The 21,928-nt window shown below is 51.8% G+C and overlaps 1 protein-coding gene across 2 annotated transcripts; it reads left to right on the top strand.

Moving 5' to 3' along the window:
• The first annotated feature begins 470 nt into the window (after positions 1-470).
• Positions 471-19,526, top strand: SLC45A3 (solute carrier family 45 member 3). Of its 2 annotated transcripts, none has more exons than XM_029572908.1 (5): positions 471-676; positions 11,996-12,442; positions 13,966-14,796; positions 15,250-15,515; positions 17,345-19,526. In XM_029572908.1, exons 2-5 carry the CDS (start codon positions 12,271-12,273, stop codon positions 17,750-17,752), a joined length of 1,677 nt encoding a protein of 558 aa, XP_029428768.1. In that variant the 5' UTR covers positions 471-676; positions 11,996-12,270; the 3' UTR covers positions 17,753-19,526. The 2 variants fall into 2 exon arrangements, with proteins under 2 accessions (XP_029428768.1, XP_029428769.1); XM_029572909.1 differs by lacking the exon at positions 471-676 and adding an exon at positions 10,016-10,689.
• The last annotated feature ends 2,402 nt before the right edge of the window (positions 19,527-21,928 follow it).

The raw sequence follows: 21,928 nt of genomic DNA, 5'->3' as shown, positions 1-21,928 counted from the left end.
AAAGACTTGGGTGCACAGGGTAGAGGGACTAAGAGCGATGTTTTGGGGGGGGGGGGGGGGGGAGCTGAACAACTGATAGGAATAGGAAGTTGGGGGATTGAGAGAGAGAGAGCCTGGTGGATGGATTGAGGGAGATTGCTGGGAACAGGATTGGATTAAGAGAGGAACCGGTGGGGAGAGCAGATTGAGATGAAGAAAGAGAGCATAGAAAAGGTGAGGCTCTTCAGTAGGGTGCATTGCAATGTGTGTGACAGCTTGGCTGGAGGAAGGGGTGCTGCATGCACTATGACAGCTGAAGCAGGGACGTTTTCATGCTGTGGAGCTAGAAAGCTGGAGGAGGGCAGCTCTTCTCGGACAATTGTCCTAGCGGTAGTAATGAGTGGCCTTTCCGAAGCGAGCTCGGGGCAAGTCCTCAGGTTCGGTACTGGGTAAGGACCGGGCTTAACCGAGCAGCTGCAGCTGCCAAATGTACTCGCACAGCAGCGCTCTCGGCACTGCGTCAGCTTCCGCCCAGCAACGGCTTCGGTCGCAGGGCACTCGATCCTCTGCCAGGTCGGGCTGAGTCGCGGCAGCTGTCAGTGCGCATGCGCAGGGCACATTTCCTCGGCGATTTAAAAGGCTGCAGCAGCGCGGCGGGAGCGGAGAGCCGCCCGGCAGGGTCCCCTCCTCAGCCCCGGTAAGAGATCGCCTCGGGGGGTTGGGGTTAGCCGGCTCCTTTTGGAGTTTACTTTCCTGTCCTTGGGGGGGTTATGAGTCTGCTCTGGAGTTGATTCTCCCGACCCCTTGGGGGGGCTTATGAGTCTGTTCTGGAGTTGATTCTCCCGACCCCTTGGGGGGGCTTATGAGTCTGTTCTGGAGTTAATTCTCCCGACCCCTTGGGGGGAGTTATGAATCTGTTCTGGAGTTGATTCTCCCGACCCCTTGGGGGGGCTTATGAATCTGTTCTGGAGTTGATTCTCCCGACCCCTTGGGGGGGCTTATGAGTCTGTTCTGGAGTTGATTCTCCCGACCCCTTGGGGGGGCTTATGAGTCTGTTCTGGAGTTGATTCTCCCGACCCCTTGGGGGGGCTTATGAATCTGCTCTGGAGTTGATTCTCCCGACCCCTTGGGGGGAGTTATGAATCTGTTCTGGAGTTGATTCTCCCGACCCCTTGGGGGGGCTTATGAGTCTGTTCTGGAGTTGATTCTCCCGACCCCTTGGGGGGGTTTATGACTCTGTTCTGGAGTTGATTCTCCCGACCCCTTGGGGGGAGTTATGAATCTGTTCTGGAGTTGATTCTCCCGACCCCTTGGGGGGGTTTATGACTGTTCTGGAGTTGATTCTCCCGACCCCTTGGGGGGCTTATGAGTCTGTTCTGGAGTTGATTCTCCCGACCCCTTGGGGGGCTTATGAGTCTGTTCTGGAGTTGATTCTCCCGACCCCTTGGGGGGGTTTATGAGTCTGTTCTGGAGTTGATTCTCCCGACCCCTTGGGGGGGGGTTTATGACTCTGTTCTGGAGTTGATTCTCCCGACCCCTTGGGGGGGTTTATGACTCTGTTCTGGAGTTGATTCTCCCGACCCCTTGGGGGGGGTTTATGACTCTGTTCTGGAGTTGATTCTCCCGACCCCTTGGGGGGGGGTTATGAGTCTGTTCTGGAGTTGATTCTCCCGACCCCTTGGGGGGTTTATGAGTCTGTTCTGGAGTTGATTCTCCCGACCCCTTGGGGGGGTTTATGACTCTGTTCTGGAGTTGATTCTCCCGACCCCTTGGGGGGGGTTTATGACTCTGTTCTGGAGTTGATTCTCCCGACCCCTTGGGGGGGGTTATGAGTCTGTTCTGGAGTTGATTCTCCCGACCCCTTGGGGGGTTTATGAGTCTGTTCTGGAGTTGATTCTCCCGACCCCTTGGGGGGGTTATGAGTCTGTTCTGGAGTTGATTCTCCCGACCCCTCGGGGGCTCGGAGGGTATGTATGACTCTGTCCTGGAGTTCAGTCTCCTGCCCTTGGAGGTGGTTCCTCTCTTTGCACGTTAGGATTCCCTTTTCTTGCTCTCAGCCCTTTGTGCAGTTGTTTCCTTGTGACTTTGCCTTGGAGCGTTTCTCTGTGGACACAGATGCTCCGTGCAGACTATTTAAAACCCTATTTTTCCGGAATATTTTTTCCTCTATTCCCAGTTTACCGGAAAGGGGGAGCTGTGACTCAGACTTAATCATTACTTAGCTTGATGCTTATTATGGTCGGTTTCAAGTACTACTTTTTTCTGTCCAGCAAAGACTACGTAAGTCAGCTGTTTCTGGGCCTTTTCGCTCCTCCTTGCGTTTTTACGCGCTTTCTGTTCCACATTCCGGCTCCTATCAGCCATCATCAGATTCTGCTTCTTTGGGGCATAATTAGAAACCTGTCCTGGGGACCTCACAGCCAGTCGGGTTTTCAGGATTTCCACAAGGAATATGCATGAGTTAAATTTGCATATAGCGAGGCTCCATGATATGCAAATGTGTCTTATGCATATTCCTTGTGGATATCCTGAAAACCCAGGACAGGTTTGGGAAGCTCTGACTTAGTACATTGCTCCTCTCCTTTAGAAGCTGTTGGGCAGGTCAGATGAAACCTGACAGGGCTGAGTGTGGGGAGCTTGTAAAGTCTGGCACCAGGAGCCCTTTAATCTTGTGCTGCTCTTACACAGAGGAGGAAGGATCCTGCCTTCAGCAGCTGCTGTCATTGTCTCATCCCCACCCGTCTGGCACTGGCTAGCATTGGATTTGCAAACCACATTTGGTTCCTGTTTGCAAAACTTTGTATTGTTTACCCAGTGTCAGGCCCATACAGTGCAGTGCGCTCCGATGGAGCGCGCTGTTAGCCAGCGTTTGGACGCGCTAGCTTTACCCCCTATTCAGTAAGAGGTAATAGCAGGTCCAAAACGCACGTCCAACCCCCCCGAACCTAATAGCACCCGCAATATGCAAATGCAGGTTGATGACCCTATTAGTTATTCCTGCACAATTCAGTTAAGTAAAATGTGCAGCCAAGCCGCACATTTTGCTTTCAGAAATTAGCGCCTACCCAAAGGTCGGCGCTAATTTCTCCGGGCACTGGGAAAGTGTTCAGAAAATCAGAAAAAAATGCTTTTCTGTGCACCCTCCGACTTAATATCATAACGATACTAAGTTGGAGGTCCCGGAAGTCGGGTCGAAAACCGGACGCTCAGTTTTGCCGGCGTCCGGTTTCCGAACCTGTGGCTGTCAGCGGGCTTGAGAACCGACGCCACTGACAGCCGCCGCTCCTGTCCAAAAAGAGGCGCTAGGGACGCGCTAGTGTCCCTAGTGCCTCTTTTTACCGCGGGCCCTAATTTAAATATTTTGGTTTACTGCGTACAGTAAAAGAAAGACTAGGGCTGGGAGGGCGGCCCCTCGCTCGTCTGGATTGTGCCAGAAAGGTGGAAGCTGTGGCTGTCATAATAATAGGAATTATCCTAGCGTCCCCTCTCTCGGCTTCTCAATCAGCAGGGCTTTATGCTAGGCCTAACCTTGAGTGGGATGAAGCGGATCAGGTGGCCCCAGACCACTGTTTGTGTCTCCATTAGGGAAACATTAACTGGGCCTTCCCCGCTGGAAGCACGACAGGGCATGAAGTTCCTTGTTGCTTATGAAAGCAAGTGCAGCTGGGAAATTGCTTTTTTTTTTGTAAGACTTAGCACCATTAAATATGACCTTGGTAGCTGCTCGTGCTATGGCCTGGGGGCTCCTGATGAGTGAGCACAGCTTACTCTGCAAACCTAGGCAGGAAGGCTTGCTGTTCCAGTTTTGCACTGGATAAACTGTACTGGTAGCTCTCGTTGCAGGAGGATTCAGCCCGATTCCTGCTCAGTGGGAGCCGCCTGTTTGCTTTGTATGGCAGGTGAACTTTGAGCCTCTGCATACAGAGTGGGGATAACTCTGTGCTGCCTCGCCCCTTCCTGCAGTGCCAGCAAGGTGCCCAGCCATGCTGACTGTGCAGTCCTGGTTTCGGCTCCTACTTTCTAAGCAGGTGAAAGAAACATAGAAATGACGGCAGAAGAAGACCAATCGGTCCATCCAGTCTGCCCAGCAAGCTTCACACTTCTTTTTTCTCATACTTATCTGTTTCTCTTGGCTCTTAGTAACCTTAGGTTCTATTTCCCTTTCACCCCCCCTATTAATGTAGAGAGCACTGATGGAGCTGCTTCCAAGTGAAATGTTAAGTTTGATTAGTTGGGTAAGTGGCAGCATAGCTCTCTGCCGTTGAAGCAGAGATATGCGTGAAGTATTAGTTTTTCTTCTCCCCTGCCGTTGAAGCAGGGAGCTATGCTGGATATGCATTGAAAGTGAAGTATGCCTTGAAAGTCACATTAACTATCATCAAATATTGAAAAGCCTAACAATTGGTAATTGAATAAGCCTAATAACTGGTAATACCTATAGCCCATGAACCCATCCCTGTTTTTTTTTTTGTTTGTTTGTTTTTCTTTTTTTAATTGGGAGATGGCAGCCCTCCATCCTTCCGCTCCGTGAAGGTGGAACACCAACCACTGGCCACTGGCATCCCGCTCCGTGAATGCCTCTGTGGCTACTACCGTTCCGTGCAGTGTTTTGCAGTGCCTCCATAAATCAGGGAGCTGCATCGATAGGTGTACAGCATGGGCAGCTCTGAAGGCTTCTAGGAAGAGGCACTGGTGAAAGGTGTGTGCCTTCTAACCTAAACAATATACAAATTAAGCAATAAAATAGTGCAGGCCTTGTCCAATGGAGCAAGGAGCAGGGCATGTGGTACTCTGGTGACAGAAAGAAACCCCTTGAAAGGCGCAAATGTATCTCTAAAGCCTCAAATCCTGGATTCTTAATAAAAGCCAAACTTTAGTGCAGGCAGAATATGGTACAAGAAAAATAGTGATTTAAAGGTGCAGATCTGTAAGGGAGCTTTTGCATTCCCTTTTATCATTTTTGTTGCCCTTCTCTATACATTTTCTGTGTCCACCATCGCAAAAAAGACAATAGTGGACGTAGAAAAGGTATGGAGAAGGGCAATGACGGAAATGGTAGAGGGGATGGAACAGCTCCCAGCCCTGGGCTCTTTAGCTTGGAAAAGAGATTGAGATTCATAAAATCATGAGTGGGGTGGAACGGGTAAATAGGGAAGAGTTATTTGCTCTTTCAAACACCACTAGGATTAGGGGACGCTCCATGAAAGAGGCAGCCGGCAGATTTAAAACAAATTGTAGGAAGTATTTTTTCACTCAGCGCTCAGTCGAGCTATGGAATCTGATGCCAGAGGATGTGATGAAGGCAAGTTACATAGTGAGGTTCAAAAGAGGACTGGGCAGGCTCCTGAAGGAAAGTCCATAACCAGTTCTTAGCCAGTAGACTTGGGAAAGAGAGAGCAAAATAGATTAGTTGGGGATCTGATGCATACTTAGGGAATATGGATCTGAGGAAGCCATGTGCAACTCCCCTCTTCTCTGTGCATGTGAGCATATCCCCATGCAGGGAGCCGAAGGGCTGGGCAGGGCTGTTTCCTCTATTGGGCTCCTGTCTGAGGCGTTTTCCCCCTTTATAGGCCCAGCCCAGTTATCACAATGACAGCCTTCCCTAGAGCTCCATCCCTTCACCCTGCCTCTGGCCAGCAGCTCCGCCTCACATGCCACATCTTTTGCAATGTCCATTGGGTTACCTGAATCGCCAGAGAGAAGGAAAGGTTACAGGGCCAGGGGACCCTAGAGCCCACCTATCCCCCAGGACTGACACATTAAGGTAAAGCAGCCTTGGAATTGCAATGTGACCCCCCCAGAACCGGGGCCTGGAGAGAGGGATGCACTGTTCAGATTTTGTGCTTCTGGGGCCCCCCTAAGTCAGCCTGTGCCTCTCCTGTGCCCTTGCCCTCCACCTCCAGGTAAATGCTCCGCTCCCCCTGCACACCTGGTGTGCGCCCTCCACCTCCAGGTTAAAGCTCCGCTCCCCCTGCACACCTGGTGTGCGCCCTCCACCTCCAGGTTAAAGCTCCGCTCCCCCTGCACACCTGGTGTGTGCCCTCCACCTCCAGGTAAACGCTCCGCTCCCCCTGCACACCTGGTGTGCGCCCTCCACCTCCAGGTTAAAGCTCCGCTCCCCCTGCACACCTGGTGTGTGCCCTCCACCTCCAGGTAAACGCTCCGCTCCCCCTGCACACCTGGTGTGTGCCCTCCACCTCCAGGTAAACGCTCCGCTCCCCCTGCACACCTCGTGTGCGCCCTCCACCTCCAGGTAAACGCTCCGCTCCCCCTGCACACCTGGTGTGCGCCCTCCACCTCCAGGTAAACGCTCCGCTCCCCCTGCACACCTCGTGTGCGCCCTCCACCTCCAGGTAAACGCTCCGCTCCCCCTGCACACCTGGTGTGCGCCCTCCACCTCCAGGTAAACGCTCCGCTCCCCCTGCACACCTGGTGTGCGCCCTCCACCTCCAGGTAAACGCTCCGCTCCCCCTGCACACCTCGTGTGCGCCCTCCACCTCCAGGTAAACGCTCCGCTCCCCCTGCACACCTCGTGTGTGTGCCCTCCACCTCCAGGTAAACGCTCCGCTCCCCCTGCACACCTCGTGTGTGTGCCCTCCACCTCCAGGTAAATGCTCCGCTCCCCCTGCACACCTCGTGTGTCTCTGCTGCGCTCAGCACGCCCAGCTCCTGGCCCCTCCCTCCTGCTTGTCAGCCTTCATTTCTTTCATTCCTGCACTAGCACACGGGTCAGCCTTGTCATCACTCTTTCATTTATAGTCAACTTCCGCCTTCTGCCATGGATCGGCTTAGCAGCAAGGAGCCTTTCCCGAGGTCCTCCGAACAGGGACAGTTCTTAAGAAAAGATCCTCCTGGTCCTCCCCACGGGATCCAGATTTTATTATCAATAAGTAAAACAGCCCTGATGTGCATTTCTGTATCCACCCAGCAATTACCAGGGCTGGAAGGGAACCCCACTCTTATTCTTATCACCTGCAGCATGTTCTCCCCTTGTACAGTGCTGAGTATGCTGATGGTGCCTTTATATATAATAGCATTACAGAACGTAAGGTTTAGAAGTGAGGCACCGAGTCCAGTCTTGCGCTCTGACCTGAGATGGCTTGATGGCTCTCATTATTATTTCAGGTATCCCAGCACTTCAGCTTTTCTGTCATTTATTGTACAGTTCTTGGGGCTTTTAAATCCTTCGGCATTCAAAGGCTGCCCTGGCCTGGGGTGGCAGGTTTACCCGCTCCGAGTCAGGGCTGTTCTAGGACCCTCCTTCAACAGATGGGAGCACTCTCTCTCCTCCTTTCCTAGTCCCCTTGAACCTTCTGCCGCATGCATGACCCCGATGGCACAGCTGTGCCTGAACTCCCCACCCCTTAAAGAAAACCGGACTGTGCAGGTCTAGGAGGCAGGAGATGACCTGCGGCTCGTCCAGTCTCTTCTTTGCTGGGGACTGTCTCAGCAGGGCCCTGAGATGTGGCCCATAGTCCGAGCTAGAGGGATTAAATGATGCTTTCATAACTAAGGCCCTCCCCAAGTCTCTAGAGAGGGTCCAGGCTGTGAGCTGCCCATCCCCACCTCTCCTGTCTGGGGGATGACTGTTTCCAGCATGGTGAGCAGACACTGGGCGGGTGAGGGGCAGGCCTGCTCACGTGACCACCCCACAAGGACAAATTCCAGTGTTTTGCCATTTTCCTAGCTGTTACCATTGTAGAAATAATTTTTTTGTTTCTTTTTAAGGTGGTTAGGGACACACTGCCCTATGTTTAGAAGCCGTCTGCTTGTGGGGATTTCAGTGGAGCCAGGAAACGCCTGGCGTGGTAGAGCTGCAGCAGTGAGTCTGCAGGTGCCAGAGCTGCGGTGAAAGAACGGGACTTAATCCTGGGCATTGGCACTGCCCCCCTCCCACCCATGCATGCATGCATACGGTGCTGCAGCCCTGCCCCAGAGCGAGCCCCTCTGCGGCCAGTCTGCCCTGCACCCCTCCATGCCACTGACCTTTCTTGATCAAGGCCATAAGCCGCACGCTGCCTTACAAATTGTGGAGAAGCCAACTAATTATATAACGAGAACATGGTTAATGTCTGTTTATTAAATTTGTTGAAATCTGCCTTGAGGTCATCCATGGTAAAAACTGGAATAGCAGAAGTCTAGAAATAGAAAAAAAAAATACCCAGTGCCCTGGGGTCATGCCAGGGTGACTTTGGGGCTCTGAGATCTCCTCGCAAGAGCGGTTTTCTGCCAGTCTCTTCCCCACACATCCGGTGCAAGTTCCACATTAGAGCAAACCTTGAACGAATGAACTTCTGGGAGCAAACTAGTCCCAGTAACCGCTGGTGACCTGCAGCCAGTGCAGAACGTGGCGGGGATCACTAACCAGCACAGCAGCGAGACCGCTCACTCTTCCCCGTGAGCAGACCTGTCCCCAGACTGTTTTGCCATCTCCAAGTTCTTGTTTGGACTGAGTTTGAGGTGGTCTCTTTAATTAATTAATAAAACTGCTGGTCAGAATAATGAGAAACAAATTAGCCAAAAGCCTTTTAGCCCAGATTTCAAAATAGTGATTCCTTCAGCCTCTCTCGGATAACTTTTGTTAGCTGTTCCTGGTTCCTGCTCGGTTTTTAAAGCTTTTTTTAAATTGTATTAGGATAGCACTGCGATGTGTGAGCTTCAAAGCAGGAGGCAACACTTTGTCCACAGAGGGCAGGGCTGGCCTCCTCTGGTCCTCAGGAGCCACAAACAGGCCGGCTTTTCACAAATCCCGCCATGAATATGCATGACAGAAATTTGCATATGATGAATATTCAGGTGGGTGTTTGGTACTCAAGAGCCACAATCACAGGGCCCTTTCCTGCCCCTCATCTCCCACCTACCTCTGCCCAGTAACTTCTACTTTTTCTAAGACAAATGCCTGATTTCTGGAAATGTAACTGACCAGGGAAGTGATCTATAAGCCGACCGTTGAAGCCTGCACCTCTTACCTGCCTGATCTTATTTCTTCCTCCATGAAAATTAATAACCCCAGATCATACTGGAAGAAAAAGTCAAATAGCCTCCTCAATTTGGCCCATGCGAAACCTTCTCTGTCATGGCTTTGTTGCAATCTCAAAGCCGCACATGAGTCTTTTGCTGTGTGTTTTGTCAGTCCATCATGACTGGATTGTAAGCACCAAGGAGCAGCACTTCATACATCTGGAATGGTTTCTACAAATGCTGATTATAATTATTTACAGATAACCCAAGCAGGCAACTCCCGAATGTTCCACAAATTAGAAAGTGAAACAGTGAAGGTGCCTTCAGCAGGGATAACCCAGACAGAAAGAGTGTGTGTGTCCTCTAGTGATGAGGAGGGGACGCGTTCCCTGTTCGTGCCTGTCCTGCAGGGTGAGAGGGGAAGCGTTCCCTGTCGCTGCCTGTGCTGTGCCTGTCCTGCAGGGTGGGAGGGGACGCGTTCCCTGTCGCTGCCTGTGCTGTGCCTGTCCTGCAGGGTGGGAGGGGAAGTGTTCCCTGTCGCTGCCTGTGCTGTGCCTGTTCTGCAGGGTGGGAGGGGACGCGTTCCCTGTCGCTGCCTGTGCTGTGCCTGTTCTGCAGGGTGGGAGGGGACGCGTTCCCTGTCCCTGCCTGTGCTGTGCCTGTTCTGCAGGGTGGGAGGGGACGCGTTCCCTGTCGCTGCCTGTGCTGTGCCTGTTCTGCAGGGTGGGAGGGGACGCGTTCCCTGTCCCTGCCTGTGCTGTGCCTGTTCTGCAGGGTGGGAGGGGAAGCGTTCCCTGTCCCTGCCTGTGCTGTGCCTGTTCTGCAGGGTGGGAGGGGAAGCATTCCCTGTCGCTGCCTGTGCTGTGCCTGTTCTGCAGGGTGGGAGGGGAAGCGTTCCCTGTCCCTGCCTGTGCTGTGCCTGTTCTGCAGGGTGGGAGGGGAAGCATTCCCTGTCGCTGCCTGTGCTGTGCCTGTTCTGCAGGGTGGGAGGGGACGCGTTCCCTGTCCCTGCCTGTGCTGTGCCTGTTCTGCAGGGTGGGAGGGGAAGCGTTCCCTGTCGCTGCCTGTGCTGTGCCTGTTCTGCAGGGTGGGACAGGGACGCTTGCTCGCTTCCTGCCCCGGCTGTGTTTGTGTAGGGTGCAGCGCTGCTGTATGACTTGTGCAGTGTTGTACCTGCCCAAACAATGCAGGTATGGAGAGCGGGGATAGTGAAAGCTGCAGGTATTTGTGGGCTCCGCCCTTGCAGGAGGCGGGCAGGCTGTGAGAGAGATCACAGAGTGGGGCAGTACCAGCTAGGTGGGATGTCTCTCTTCCAGCTGGCAAAGTGAGTGAACTGCTGCTGCTGTGCTTGGGACGGGAGTGCTAATCCTCGGCTGTGGGAGCTCGCTTGGGACGGGAGTGCTAATCCTCGGCTGTGGGAGCTCGCTTGGGACGGGAGTGCTAATCCTCGGCTGTGGGAGCTCACTTGGGAACGGGAGTGCTAATCCTCGGCTGTGGGAGCTCGCTTGGGACGGGAGTGCTAATCCTGGGCTGTGGGAGCTCGCTTGGGAACGGGAGTGCTAATCCTCGGCTGTGGGAGCTCGCTTGGGACGGGAGTGCTAATCCTCGGCTGTGGGAGCTCGCTTGGGTCGGGAGTGCTAATCCTCGGCTGTGGGAGCTCTTCAGCAGGTTGGTGCCTGGGAGGCTCTTCTGACTTAGCTTTCTTGTCGTCTTGGAGCCAGAGAGCCGTGCCGGGGCAGGGCTGAGGTTTGTGTCGTCTTTCTTCTCGTCCTCTCTTGACAGGTGCCTTCACGCGTCCTCAGTGATCCATTGGGATTTGGCTCATGGCTTGATCAGAGAAGCTGGGGAGCAGGAGTACTCTGCTATCTCTGGATTGGTCCCTGGCAGGCCTTCTGGGGAGCCGGGTCCCTCTTTATAACGAGCTGGTCTGAAGCCAAGGCCACTTTCTCTTGCACTCTGGAAGCTGGAATGAGTAATGTTTGTTCTTCAGGCAGCTTTACTGTTCTAAAATCTCTCGAAGCAGCCTCCTCCCTGAAAGCCGATGTCGGACATTCCCAGCGCTGATAGTGCAATGAAAGTGCTGGAATATAGTGCTACCCTCCTAGCACCCAGAGGTGAACGGGTCACGGGCAGGTCCGGGCCTGAGGGAGAAGTGGGGGATTGGCAGGAATATTTTAGCGAAAGGTCAGTAATTGTCTGCCACACATTCCCTGCCTTATTGCAGAAACAGAAGCAGCTTCTGCTGGCCTGAGGCCTCAGGTATTTTTGTACTAAGCAATGCCTGAAGAATGTGGCTGATGGAGTCCCCCTCCCAGCTCTCCGTTTGCAGCCTTCCTACTTCCTGAGCAAGGGTTCAACCAGCCAAACATATGAGTGCAGGTCAATAAGGAGAAGGAAGAAAGGCTTGGATTGGAGGGGGTCCCAGTGAACCTACACTTCCGGGCAGCTTCAGAGCTTCACGCTCAGTGTCCCACAGCTCCTGAGCACAGGGGACGTGGAATAAGGGAGCGGTTCTCATCTCCTGGGCCTGCAAGTAACCTCTCGCAGAGGGCTCTCCCAGGCCCTGATTTACCTATAGCCTCCATGTGATTCCAAATGAAATGGGAACTGGAGCAGGTGGAGGCCGCGGGGCTGCCCTCCGCACTCTGAGAAACACAGAATCATTGCACCGGACATAGCCTCCTGCTGGCCAAAAGGAAACAAGATGTGGCTAGTCAGGCTGTGAGAGGTGCTAGCCATGGGAATAACTGTGCACGGGGCTATGAAGCTGCTCCAGGCCTGGGAACAGAGCCTTTGTGTCTTTACTGCAGAGCAAACTGGATTCTTAGCAGAAGAAGGCACCAGGGCTATCGGCAGCTCCTGTGTGCTACATCTCTGGAGAAGTTGCCCATTCAATTAAAGAATCCAGATTACTCCACAGCAGACAAGGCTGCGAGTCCTCCAAAGGCACTGGGCTTCTGTCCAGAGGAAGCTGAGACCTGTCTTAGTCTGAATGTCTCGCCTATGTTTTGTCACTAATACTCATGTGCTCTTACTTCCTCTTTCCTTCCAGCATATGGGATTGGAAGATCGTTGCATGAAGGCACGAGAGGTGGCTCCTAGTGTCCTCTTGGAGTTCTGAATAGTGCCAAGTGTGGATGATGGGAGCTCCCCAGGGAGGAGGGCACAGAAGAGAAACCTCCTGTGCTGCCATGAAGAGAGGGTGATGGCAAGATGGCCAGAACTGTCCTAGGGTTGGACAAGACAGACGAGCAGAGACGCAAGGGTCTGGCTGTGCCGCTTCCTTGAATCACCAGGCACTGTGACAGGACGGAGGAGGAGGAGAGCATGCCTCAGAAGGCCTCAGGGCATCTACTCTTCCAGAGCCGCAGGGCCCAACTGCTACTGGTGAACTCTTTCACCTGTGGCCTGGAAGTCTGCCTGGCTGTAGGCACCACTTATGTACCTCCTTTCCTTCTGGAGGCCGGTGTGGAGGAAACCTTCATGACCATGGTTTTAGGTACAGAGTTTATTCTCTCTAAGTTTTTATAGGATGTGAGCACAGAATCCTGGAAGTGTGTGTGAGGGAAGCTGACACTGCCACTGTGTGATCTGGCATGTGTGTGAGGGAAGCTGGCACTGCTGCCTGATTTGTACTGTGTGTGTGAGGGAAGCTGACACTGCCACTGTGTGATCTGGCATGTGTGTGAGGGAAGCTGGCACTGCTGCCTGACCTGTACTGTGTGTGTGTGAGGGAAGCTGGCACTGCTGCCTGACCTGTACTGTGTGTGTGAGGGAAGCTGGCACTGCCACTGCCTGATTTGTACTGTGTGTGTGAGGGAAGCTGGCACTGCCACTATGTGATCTGGCATGTGGGAGGGAAGCTGGCACTGCTGCTGCCTGACCTGTACTGTGTGTGTGAGGGAAGCTGGCACTGCCACTATGTGATCTGGCATGTGGGAGGGAAGCTGGCACTGCCGCTGCCTGACCTGTACTGTGTGTGTGAGGGAAGCTGGCACTGCTGCTGCCTGACCTGTACTGTGTGTGTGAGGGAAGCTGGCACTGCCGCTGCCTGATTTGTACTGTGTGTGTGAGGGAAGCTGGCACTGCCGCTGTGTGATCTGGCATGTGTGGGAGGGAAGCTGGCACTGCTGCCTGACCTGTACTGTGTGTGTGAGGGAAGCTGGCACAGCCACTATGTGATCTGGCATGTGGGAGGGAAGCTGGCACTGCCACTGCCTGATTTGTACTGTGTGTGTGAAGGAAGCTGGCACTGCCACTGTGTGATCTGGCATGTATGGGAGGGAAGCTGGCACTGCTGCCTGACCTGTACTGTGTGTGAGGGAAGCTGGCACTGCCACTATGTGATCTGGCATGTGGGAGGGAAGCTGGCACTGCTGCTGCCTGACCTGTACTGTGTGTGTGAGGGAAGCTGGCACTGCCACTATGTGATCTGGCATGTGGGAGGGAAGCTGGCACTGCCGCTGCCTGACCTGTACTGTGTGTGTGAGGGAAGCTGGCACTGCTGCTGCCTGACCTGTACTGTGTGTGTGAGGGAAGCTGGCACTGCCGCTGTGTGATCTGGCATGTGTGGGAGGGAAGCTGGCACTGCTGCCTGACCTGTACTGTGTGTGTGAGGGAAGCTGGCACTGCCACTATGTGATCTGGCATGTGGGAGGGAAGCTGGCACTGCCACTGCCTGATTTGTACTGTGTGTGTGAAGGAAGCTGGCACTGCCACTGTGTGATCTGGCATGTATGGGAGGGAAGCTGGCACTGCTGCCTGACCTGTACTGTGTGTGAGGGAAGCTGGCACTGCCACTGCCTGATTTGTACTGTGTGTGTGAAGGAAGCTGGCACTGCCACTGTGTGATCTGACCTGTACTGTGTGTGTGAGGGAAGCTGGCACTGCCACTGCCTGATTTGTACCTGCTCTTTCCTAGACCTCAGCCTTGCATTTGTAAACCCGATGACACTCATGATATGTAAAACTGTTCACCAGTTTTAAGATCTAAGGATAGTTACTTCTCTCTTTCCTCTTCAGGTATTGGGCCTGTCCTGGCTCTTTTCCTTGTCCCACTGATTGGTTCTGCCAGTGACCACTGGATAAGCAGCTATGGCCGCCGCCGGCCCTTCATCTGGTTTCTGTGTCTTGGGGTACTCTTGGGCCTCCTCATAATCCCACACGCTAACCGCCTGGCAGCATTCTTCAGCCGTGGCTCCACCAGCATGGAAATCGCCTTCCTTATCCTTGGAATCTGCATGCTGGACTTCTGCGGGCAGGCCTGCTTTACTCCCCTGGAGGCCCTGCTCTCTGACCTCTTCCAGGATGCAGACAACTGCCGGCAGGCCTTCTCCATCTATTCCTTCATGGTCAGTTTGGGAGGCTGCATTGGCTACCTGCTCCCAGCAATTAACTGGAAGCAGAGCTTCTTAGCAGCTTATGTTGGTGGGCAGGAGGAGTGCCTTTTCAGCCTGCTGGTCCTCATTTTCCTAGGCTGCATGCTGGCCACCCTATTTGTGAGAGAAGAGGTGGTAGTGCCACCGATGGATCTCCGGGACGAACGAGCAATGAAGGATCTGCCCCGACCCTTGTCCGTCAGCTGCTGCTTCCCTGGCCACCTCTCCCTGCTGCTCTTCTGGGCCCGGCACCTTCTGCTGGCACTTAGGAATGTGTGCACTCTGGTCTCGCACTTCCGCAGCCTCTGCTGCTGTGTGCCCCAGGCCATTCGTCGCCTCTTCATGGCCAAGCTGTGCAGCTGGATGGCACTCATGACGTTCCTGCTGTTTTACACAGACTTCATTGGGGAGGGCCTGTATCGGGGCGTGCCCATGGCCAAGGCAGGGACAGAGGCCAGGCGCCGGTATGACGAAGGTAAGAAACCCAGCTGACCTCTGACGACATGAACTTGTCCCTTGGAAAGGACTTTCAGCTCATGGATTCCTGCATTCAAGCAGGAGAGCGGATAAGATAAATGCACCAGGAATGGCTGGAGGAGGGGGGGAGGGGGGGAGGCAAGGGGGAAGAGGTGCGGGAATGGTTGCAGCATAGGGAGGCAAACCACTCTGATGCCAGAGAGACATTTCATGGCAGCTGCAGCGAAGCAGGAGTCCTTGCTCTGAGTGTTGGCGCAGGGTGCAGTCCTCCTTGAGCAGGTTAGGTAGGGGCACTGCAGGAGGTTACAAGCTTGATGGTGCTTGGGGCCAGCAGTGGGAGAGAGCTGCTTAAGTCATAAGTCCCTGTAGCTTAGCCCAGCTCTGTAGTGAGGGGTGAGACTGAGCACATCTCCCATGACTCTTCTCGTGTGCTTGCTCTCTCTCCTTCCAGGCATCCGAATGGGCAGTTTGGGCCTCTTTCTGCAGTGTACGGTCTCCATCCTCTTCTCCACCATCATGGGCAGGCTGGTGACAGAGTTCGGGACTCGGGCTGTTTACCTCGCCAGCGTGGGCCTCTTTCCCCTGGCAGCCTGCATCATGTGCCTCTCTAATAGCATCGTGATCGTGACTGCATCGGCAGCATTGACGGGGGTTACGTTCTCCACGCTTCAGATCCTCCCCTATACGCTGGCGTCCTTGTATCACCATGAGAAACAGGTGAGAGTGTGGCAGCAGGGCCCCCAGCTCTGCTCCCTGGAGGGAGGGGTAGGTATCTCTTCTAGGAGCCTTCTCAAGGATGGTCCTGAAACTCGTCCGTGACAGGAGGTCTCTGGGGAGATTTACCAGTGCTGAAACTGCTCCCTATTTATTAATTCAGTTATCCTGGGAAGAATGCCAGGGCGATACGGAAGCAGATACCACGCTCTCTGCTGGTTTCATGGATCTGTACGATGCCTGCTTGTGGGAGAAGGGAATTTCTCATGATAACATCCCCACATGTACTTAGATTCCTAATAGGGAGTTACTACATGTGAAGCTTTGAACTGCTGATGTGTCCCAGGAAAGAAATACCTCCTTATTTAATTCTGATTATTAAGCGATGTAAAACTTGTCCTAATGCTGCTGCTTTATCTGTCAGACTTGTGATGTCGCACTTGACATTAGCAGGTTAGGGTGTGGAAATCAGGTAGCAGGTTAGGGTGTGTTAGCAAGAGCACTCGTTACTGAAGTACAGAAGGGAGCATAGGTCAGTGCCACCAGTAACGATTCAATTAGTAAGCCCACTAGAGAAGCCACCAGACACTGCCAAGTGAGGGAAATGTCCCGGATCAGAAAAACGATCAAAAAGTTTTCCATTTCTGTGAATAGTTCAAATGAAAGGAATCTGCCCCCCTAAGTGGGATTGTGGACAGGAATGGTTTCAGCAGCCTGTTCCAGTACCAAACTGGCCTAGGCTTCGGCTTTCCTAGATGCACTAGTGAAGGCCAGGCCCAGGGCTGGCCCCCTGCTGCTGAAATTGGTGTGTTGGTGGCAGGGGGGCAACCCTGGCCGGGTATGACAGGACTGAGTGCGCGTGGCTCAGGCAGGAGCACACCTGCCATTCTGTCTTTTCAGCCCAGGCCTGTTATTGGCGACAGGTTTGATGCAGCATCAGATGAAGAGCAAACACACTGTGAATCTGCAGCTGAGCTAGTTTCCATGCTGTAACCTTGCTTGTGCTTGTAACTCTCTCTTCTCTTTTCCTTGGCATCTTTCCCTATTTCCTCTGTCCTGTCGCTCTCCTCAGAAGACTAGGTGAAAGGGGCAGGGCAGTAGAGCCTGGACCACAGCAAGTGCCGGGCCAGGACTGAGCCAGTCAGAGACGTGTAAGTGTCGTGCTGCTGGCATGGCTTGGGCTGCTACTGGGAGAGGGAACTCCTGTGGGTGCCCACTCTGGGCACAGAGCGTGGCCAGATCGGGAGGTCTGCTGGACGCTGCTTTGCTGCATTAGTGCTCCTGTGTTGTGTTGCGGCTGGGTGTCACCTAACGAGGATGCGCACTCCTGCACTCCCGGGGGGGGGGGGGGGGGGGCGGCACTATTTCCACTGCTTTGCCCTCCTTCATGTCAGGTGACTGATATTCTGCCTTTTGTGACTGCTCAGCCACTTCAAAGCAGGTAACCCAAAGGGTCCTCAATCTAACTTTGTACTCGAGGCAATGGAGGGGGAAGTGACACCTACGATCACGAGGCGCTGACCCCTGGTTTGCAGTAACCACTAGGCCCCGCCTCCACTTAAAGCTGGGAGCTCATTAGCAGCAGACTGGAGCTGCAGGGACTTGCCTTACCACTTCGCATTCTGCAAATCTTGCATGAAGGCTGTTTAATTCCTTTCTGCTTTTTGATTCAAGTTCCTATGTGAGTTTCCGCCTTCTTTGTTTGCTCTCTGTGTGTATTTTCTTTTTAATTGAAAAGAAACTCTTGTGAGTGAGGCACTTCCTGGCAGGCTCTACAGCTCCTTTGCTGTGACCTCACTTTTCATTCCAGGGAACTTTGTTTTCTCTCTTAGATATTTTTACCTAAATACAAAGGAGTGGAAGAGGAAGAAGTGGTGAAAGAGACGAAGCAGCCCTACCTGAAAGGACCTTACCCCAATGGCCTCTTCTCCCTGCCAGCCTCCGATCCCTCCCTCTGCAGGAGCTCCCCTTGCGAGGTCTCCATGATGATAGCCGGAGGAGCGCCGGAGCCCAAGCTCCCAGCACCAGGGCGGGGGATTTGTCTGGACCTTGCCATTTTGGACAGTGCCTTTCTCCTCTCTCAGGTGGTGCCTTCTCTCCTCATGGGCGCCATTGTCCAGTTTACACAGTCAGTCACTTCCTACATGGTCTCTGCTGCTGGCTTTGGCCTGGTGGCCATTTACTTTGCAACCAAAGTAATTTTTGATAAAAGTGACATGGCACAGTGCTCAGTGTCCTGACTCTGCAGTTGCCTGCATCCCTGCTGCAATCCACAGCCCCTTTCCCTCATGGGAGACTCCTCCGTGCTCACTGACAAGCAGCAAGGTAGCGAGATCTTTCTCTGAACAGCCTTCCTCTTTTGTAGGTGTCTTCTCTGTGCACTAGTGTCAATCATGCGGCAGCCTTCCCCGCTAGACATGCAGAGGAGTCTATGGCCTCATCTGTCTGCATTTTAGGTGGATCAGATGGCCTTCTTAGGAGGCGCAATCCTTTTGTAGCATTTAGAAACCAAGGGATTTTCTACCCTGGGGCTATTTCTCCGGGGGCTGCATGAGCTTGTCCTCTCTCTCCCCTTCCTTCAATTAATGATACTCCTGATGGCCTCCCAGATACGCCAAGGCAGTTTGCTTTCCCCCTAAACGTGACACTTCTAGATCCTCCTCATACCAGGATTTTCAAAATGCTTTGTATTCCAGACTGAGATCCAGGCTCACCCTAGAAAGGGAGGTCCAAACTACTCACCGTGAAGGGAGGGGTCAGGTTTTTCTACCTCTTTCAGTCTGCCTTTCCTCTTCCATCTCTCCTGCCCCTTATTACCATCCTGTTCTCTTCTCCAACTTTCTCCCTCCATCTTCTCTCTTCCATTCTCTCACCTCTGTTATCCCAGGACTGAGCCCCTCCCTCAAGCAGCAGTAAAATAAAAAGGTTTGGGTTTGGTGACCTGGTGCCTACATTGCTCTGTGTAGGGAATGGGGGACTGCTGCCCTTCACCTCTGTGCCAGTCTGGTTGCCCTTAGCGCAGGGAGAGAGGTAATATAAATCGGGCTGCAGAATGAGGTGCCAGTGGTGTTAGAGGTAGCCAGAGGCTCTTGCTGGCCCTCCGTCACAGGAAAGCAGGCTTATACAGAAGAGACAACCCAGATGTGGGGTCTTTAAGTGGCGATGGATTCCTGCAGTGGTTTCATCATCTCCTCTCCTGCTGCAGGACAGGCTGTCCCATTCCCCCTGGCACTCACTCTCCTCTCCTCCTCCTCCTGCAGGACAGGCTGTCCCATTCCCCCTGGCACTCAGTCTCCTCTCCTCCTCCTGCTGCAGGACAGGCTGTCCCATTCCCCCTGGCACTCAGTCTCCTCTCCTCCTCCTGCTGCAGGACAGGCTGCCCCATTCCCCCTGGCACTCAGTCTCCTCTCCTCCTCCTGCTGCAGGACAGGCTGCCCCATTCCCCCTGGCACTCACTCTCCTCTCTCCTCCTGCTGCAGGACAGGCTGCCCCATTCCCCCTGGCACTCACTCTCCTCTCTCCTCCTGCTGCAGGACAGGCTGCCCCATTCCCCCTGGCACTCACTCTCCTCTCTCCTCCTGCTGCTTGTTTCTGACATGGAATCTGCCTAGCTGAAGTCTGGCCAGCAATGGTCATTCAGAGAAGATGTCCTGCCCCGCTAGAGAGAGAGAAAGATGGCGAGATAGCAGTATGTCTGGCACAAGCGCAGAAGATTGGGGACGCCTTCTCCCTAGCAGCCACAGCATGGCAGAAGAGCCTTGCTGTGGAGAGGGGGCTGCTTCAGTTTAAATGATTAGAGCTAGGAAAATCAGAATTAAATGAAGGAGCAGCAGGAGAGCGGCTGCAGACAGGGACTTCTGCCCTTAATGAAGTGAATCCACTCCCCGCCTTGTGCATTCCTGAAGAGGAACTTTTGCTGGCTCAGTCACAATTTTTTCTATCCGGGAAAAGAAGGGTATTTTAAAAAATTTTCTTGGAATGATTTGTGCAATCTTTTTGTGAATGTTATTTTTGGGCTGGAAGTTTATATTTGATGCCTTATGTTGAACGCTGTGCTTTTTGCAATTTGTTCAGCTTATATTTATTTAGCAGGGTAAATATTTTGTACAGCATAAAAATATATATAAATATGTAAAAAAAAAAAGTGTGAAATCTTATATAGTATGTCTGTAAGAGTGTTGGTACATAAGACTTGCCATACTGCATCAGACCAAAGGTCCATCAAGTCAAGCATCCTGTTTCCAACAGTGGCCAATCCAGGTCACAAGAACGTGGCAGGATCCCAAAAAGCTTACACTCGGGGATAAGCAGTGGATTTCTGCAACTCCACCTTCATAATTCTTAATGGACTTTTCCTCCGGGAATTTGTCCAAACCTTTTTTAAATGCAACTACCCTAATAGCTCTCACCACATCCTCTGGCAACAAATTTCAGAGCTTAATTGTGCATTTAGTAAAAAAAAAATATTGTATTTTAAATGTATTATTTTAAAAAATATTTATTAATCACCTTCCTGATATGTCACAAGGCGATTGGCAACATTTTTCATAACACAAATTAAAAACAAAAACAAGCAAACTCATAATACAATAGTAAGATTCTTAAAAAATAAAATAATTAAAATAGCATTTAATGAGGCATCAGAAAAGCCACTTTCAATATATCCTACTCTTCCTTCAATTCTTGAGGCCAAATAGGCCAGAGGCTGGAAAAGATCTATTTTACAGGCTTTGATGGTGAAAAGCCTTCACCCCAAGAGTCTTCAAAAATTGCTTTGAAGCTGATTGCAGATTCCTTCCTGCTTCTTACCTCCGTGATTTGCTTTTCAGATGAGGTGAGCATAGACCTTGCATTATCTTAAAAGTAAGCCGAAGTACTTTAACCTTACAACATGCTTGCCCAGGAAACCAGTGTAGCTGTAACAGCAAAGGCAAGGCTGGGGTCCTTCTAGAAGGCCCTGTGACTATGCAATCGTGTTGTGATCTACATTTATAGGTAACCCCCAATATAGAGCATTGTAGTAATCAATGTGTGACAGCACCAAAGCAAATGCAACAATTTTTAACATATAATCTTAGCTGTCTAATCCGTTTTACTTTCAAATAAACATTGTGCACCGTTTGTGTAATATGAGTTTCCAAATTCAAACTGGGGTCCAGCAAAACCCCCAATGATCTCACTTCCTCCTTCTCAATCAACTCAATCCCATTAAGATGTAATCCTCTGGGGGATTTCTCCCACACCCAACTGCAAAATCTCCTTTTTTTTGCTGAGTTTAAAATTAGCTTACTCGTTTACCTGCTCAGGTACCTGATACAAAGAACTGACTGATCCAGGTCAAATGTGAATGGCACCAGAATCTATATGTCATCAGCATAAATGTATGGATAAAAGCTGAATCCACCTATCGGATCCCCAATTTGTCTCATGAAGATGTTAAAAAGCAATGGAGAAAGTGAATACCCTGGAGTACCCTCACATCTCAGATTTTTCCCTGAAATACTATTTGCTTCCCATCCTGTAGAAAACTAGTTAATTATCTCAACACAGTCCCTTTTAATTCTGGAGTAATAAATCAGTAGCACCAACAATGCACTTTCTCCCTTATCTAATAGCAGAAGAAAAATCATCACTTAAAATAGTCATTTAATGTATCACCTGGTTACTTCATTGTGTATTCCCTGGTCTTTGTGCTTTTCAAAAGAGTAAACAACTGATTAATGCTTACCCGTTCCACTCCACTCATTATTTTATAGATCTCTATCATATCCCCCCTCAGCCGTCTCTTCTCCAAGCTGAAGAGTCCTAACCTCTTCAGCCTTTCCTCATAGGGGAGCTGTTCCATCCTCTTTATCATCTTGGTCGCCCTTCTCTGTACCTTTTCTAATTCTGCTATATCTTTCTTGAGCTGAGGTGACCAGAACTGCACACAGTACTCATAAGAACATAAGAAAATGCCATGTTGGGTCAGACCAAGGGTCCATCAAGCCCAGCATCCTGTTTCCAACAGAGGCCAAACCAGGCCAAAAGAACCTGACAAGTACCCAAATATTAAATAAATATCAAGCTACTATTGCTTATTAATTACCATCATAACAGTTTATGGATTTATCCTCTAGGAACTTATCCAAACCTTTTTTAAACCCAGCTACACTAACTGCCATAACCACGTCCTCTGGCAATGAATTCCAGAGCTTAACTATGTGCTGAGTGAAAAAGAATTTTCTTCAATTTGTTTTAAATGAACTACTTGCTAACTTCATGGAGTGCCCCTTCTATTATCTGAGAAAGTAAATAACTGTTTTATAATAACTTGTTCATGTTCTTTCATGATTTTGAAGACTTCTATCATATCCCCCTCAGCCGTCTCTTCTCCAAGCTGAACAGCCCTAACCTCTTCAGCCTTTCCTCATAGG

This window comes from Rhinatrema bivittatum, chromosome 12 (assembly GCF_901001135.1).
Source record: "Rhinatrema bivittatum chromosome 12, aRhiBiv1.1, whole genome shotgun sequence".
NCBI lineage: Eukaryota > Metazoa > Chordata > Amphibia > Gymnophiona > Rhinatrematidae > Rhinatrema > Rhinatrema bivittatum.
This window is presented reverse-complemented; position numbering and strand designations above follow the sequence as displayed.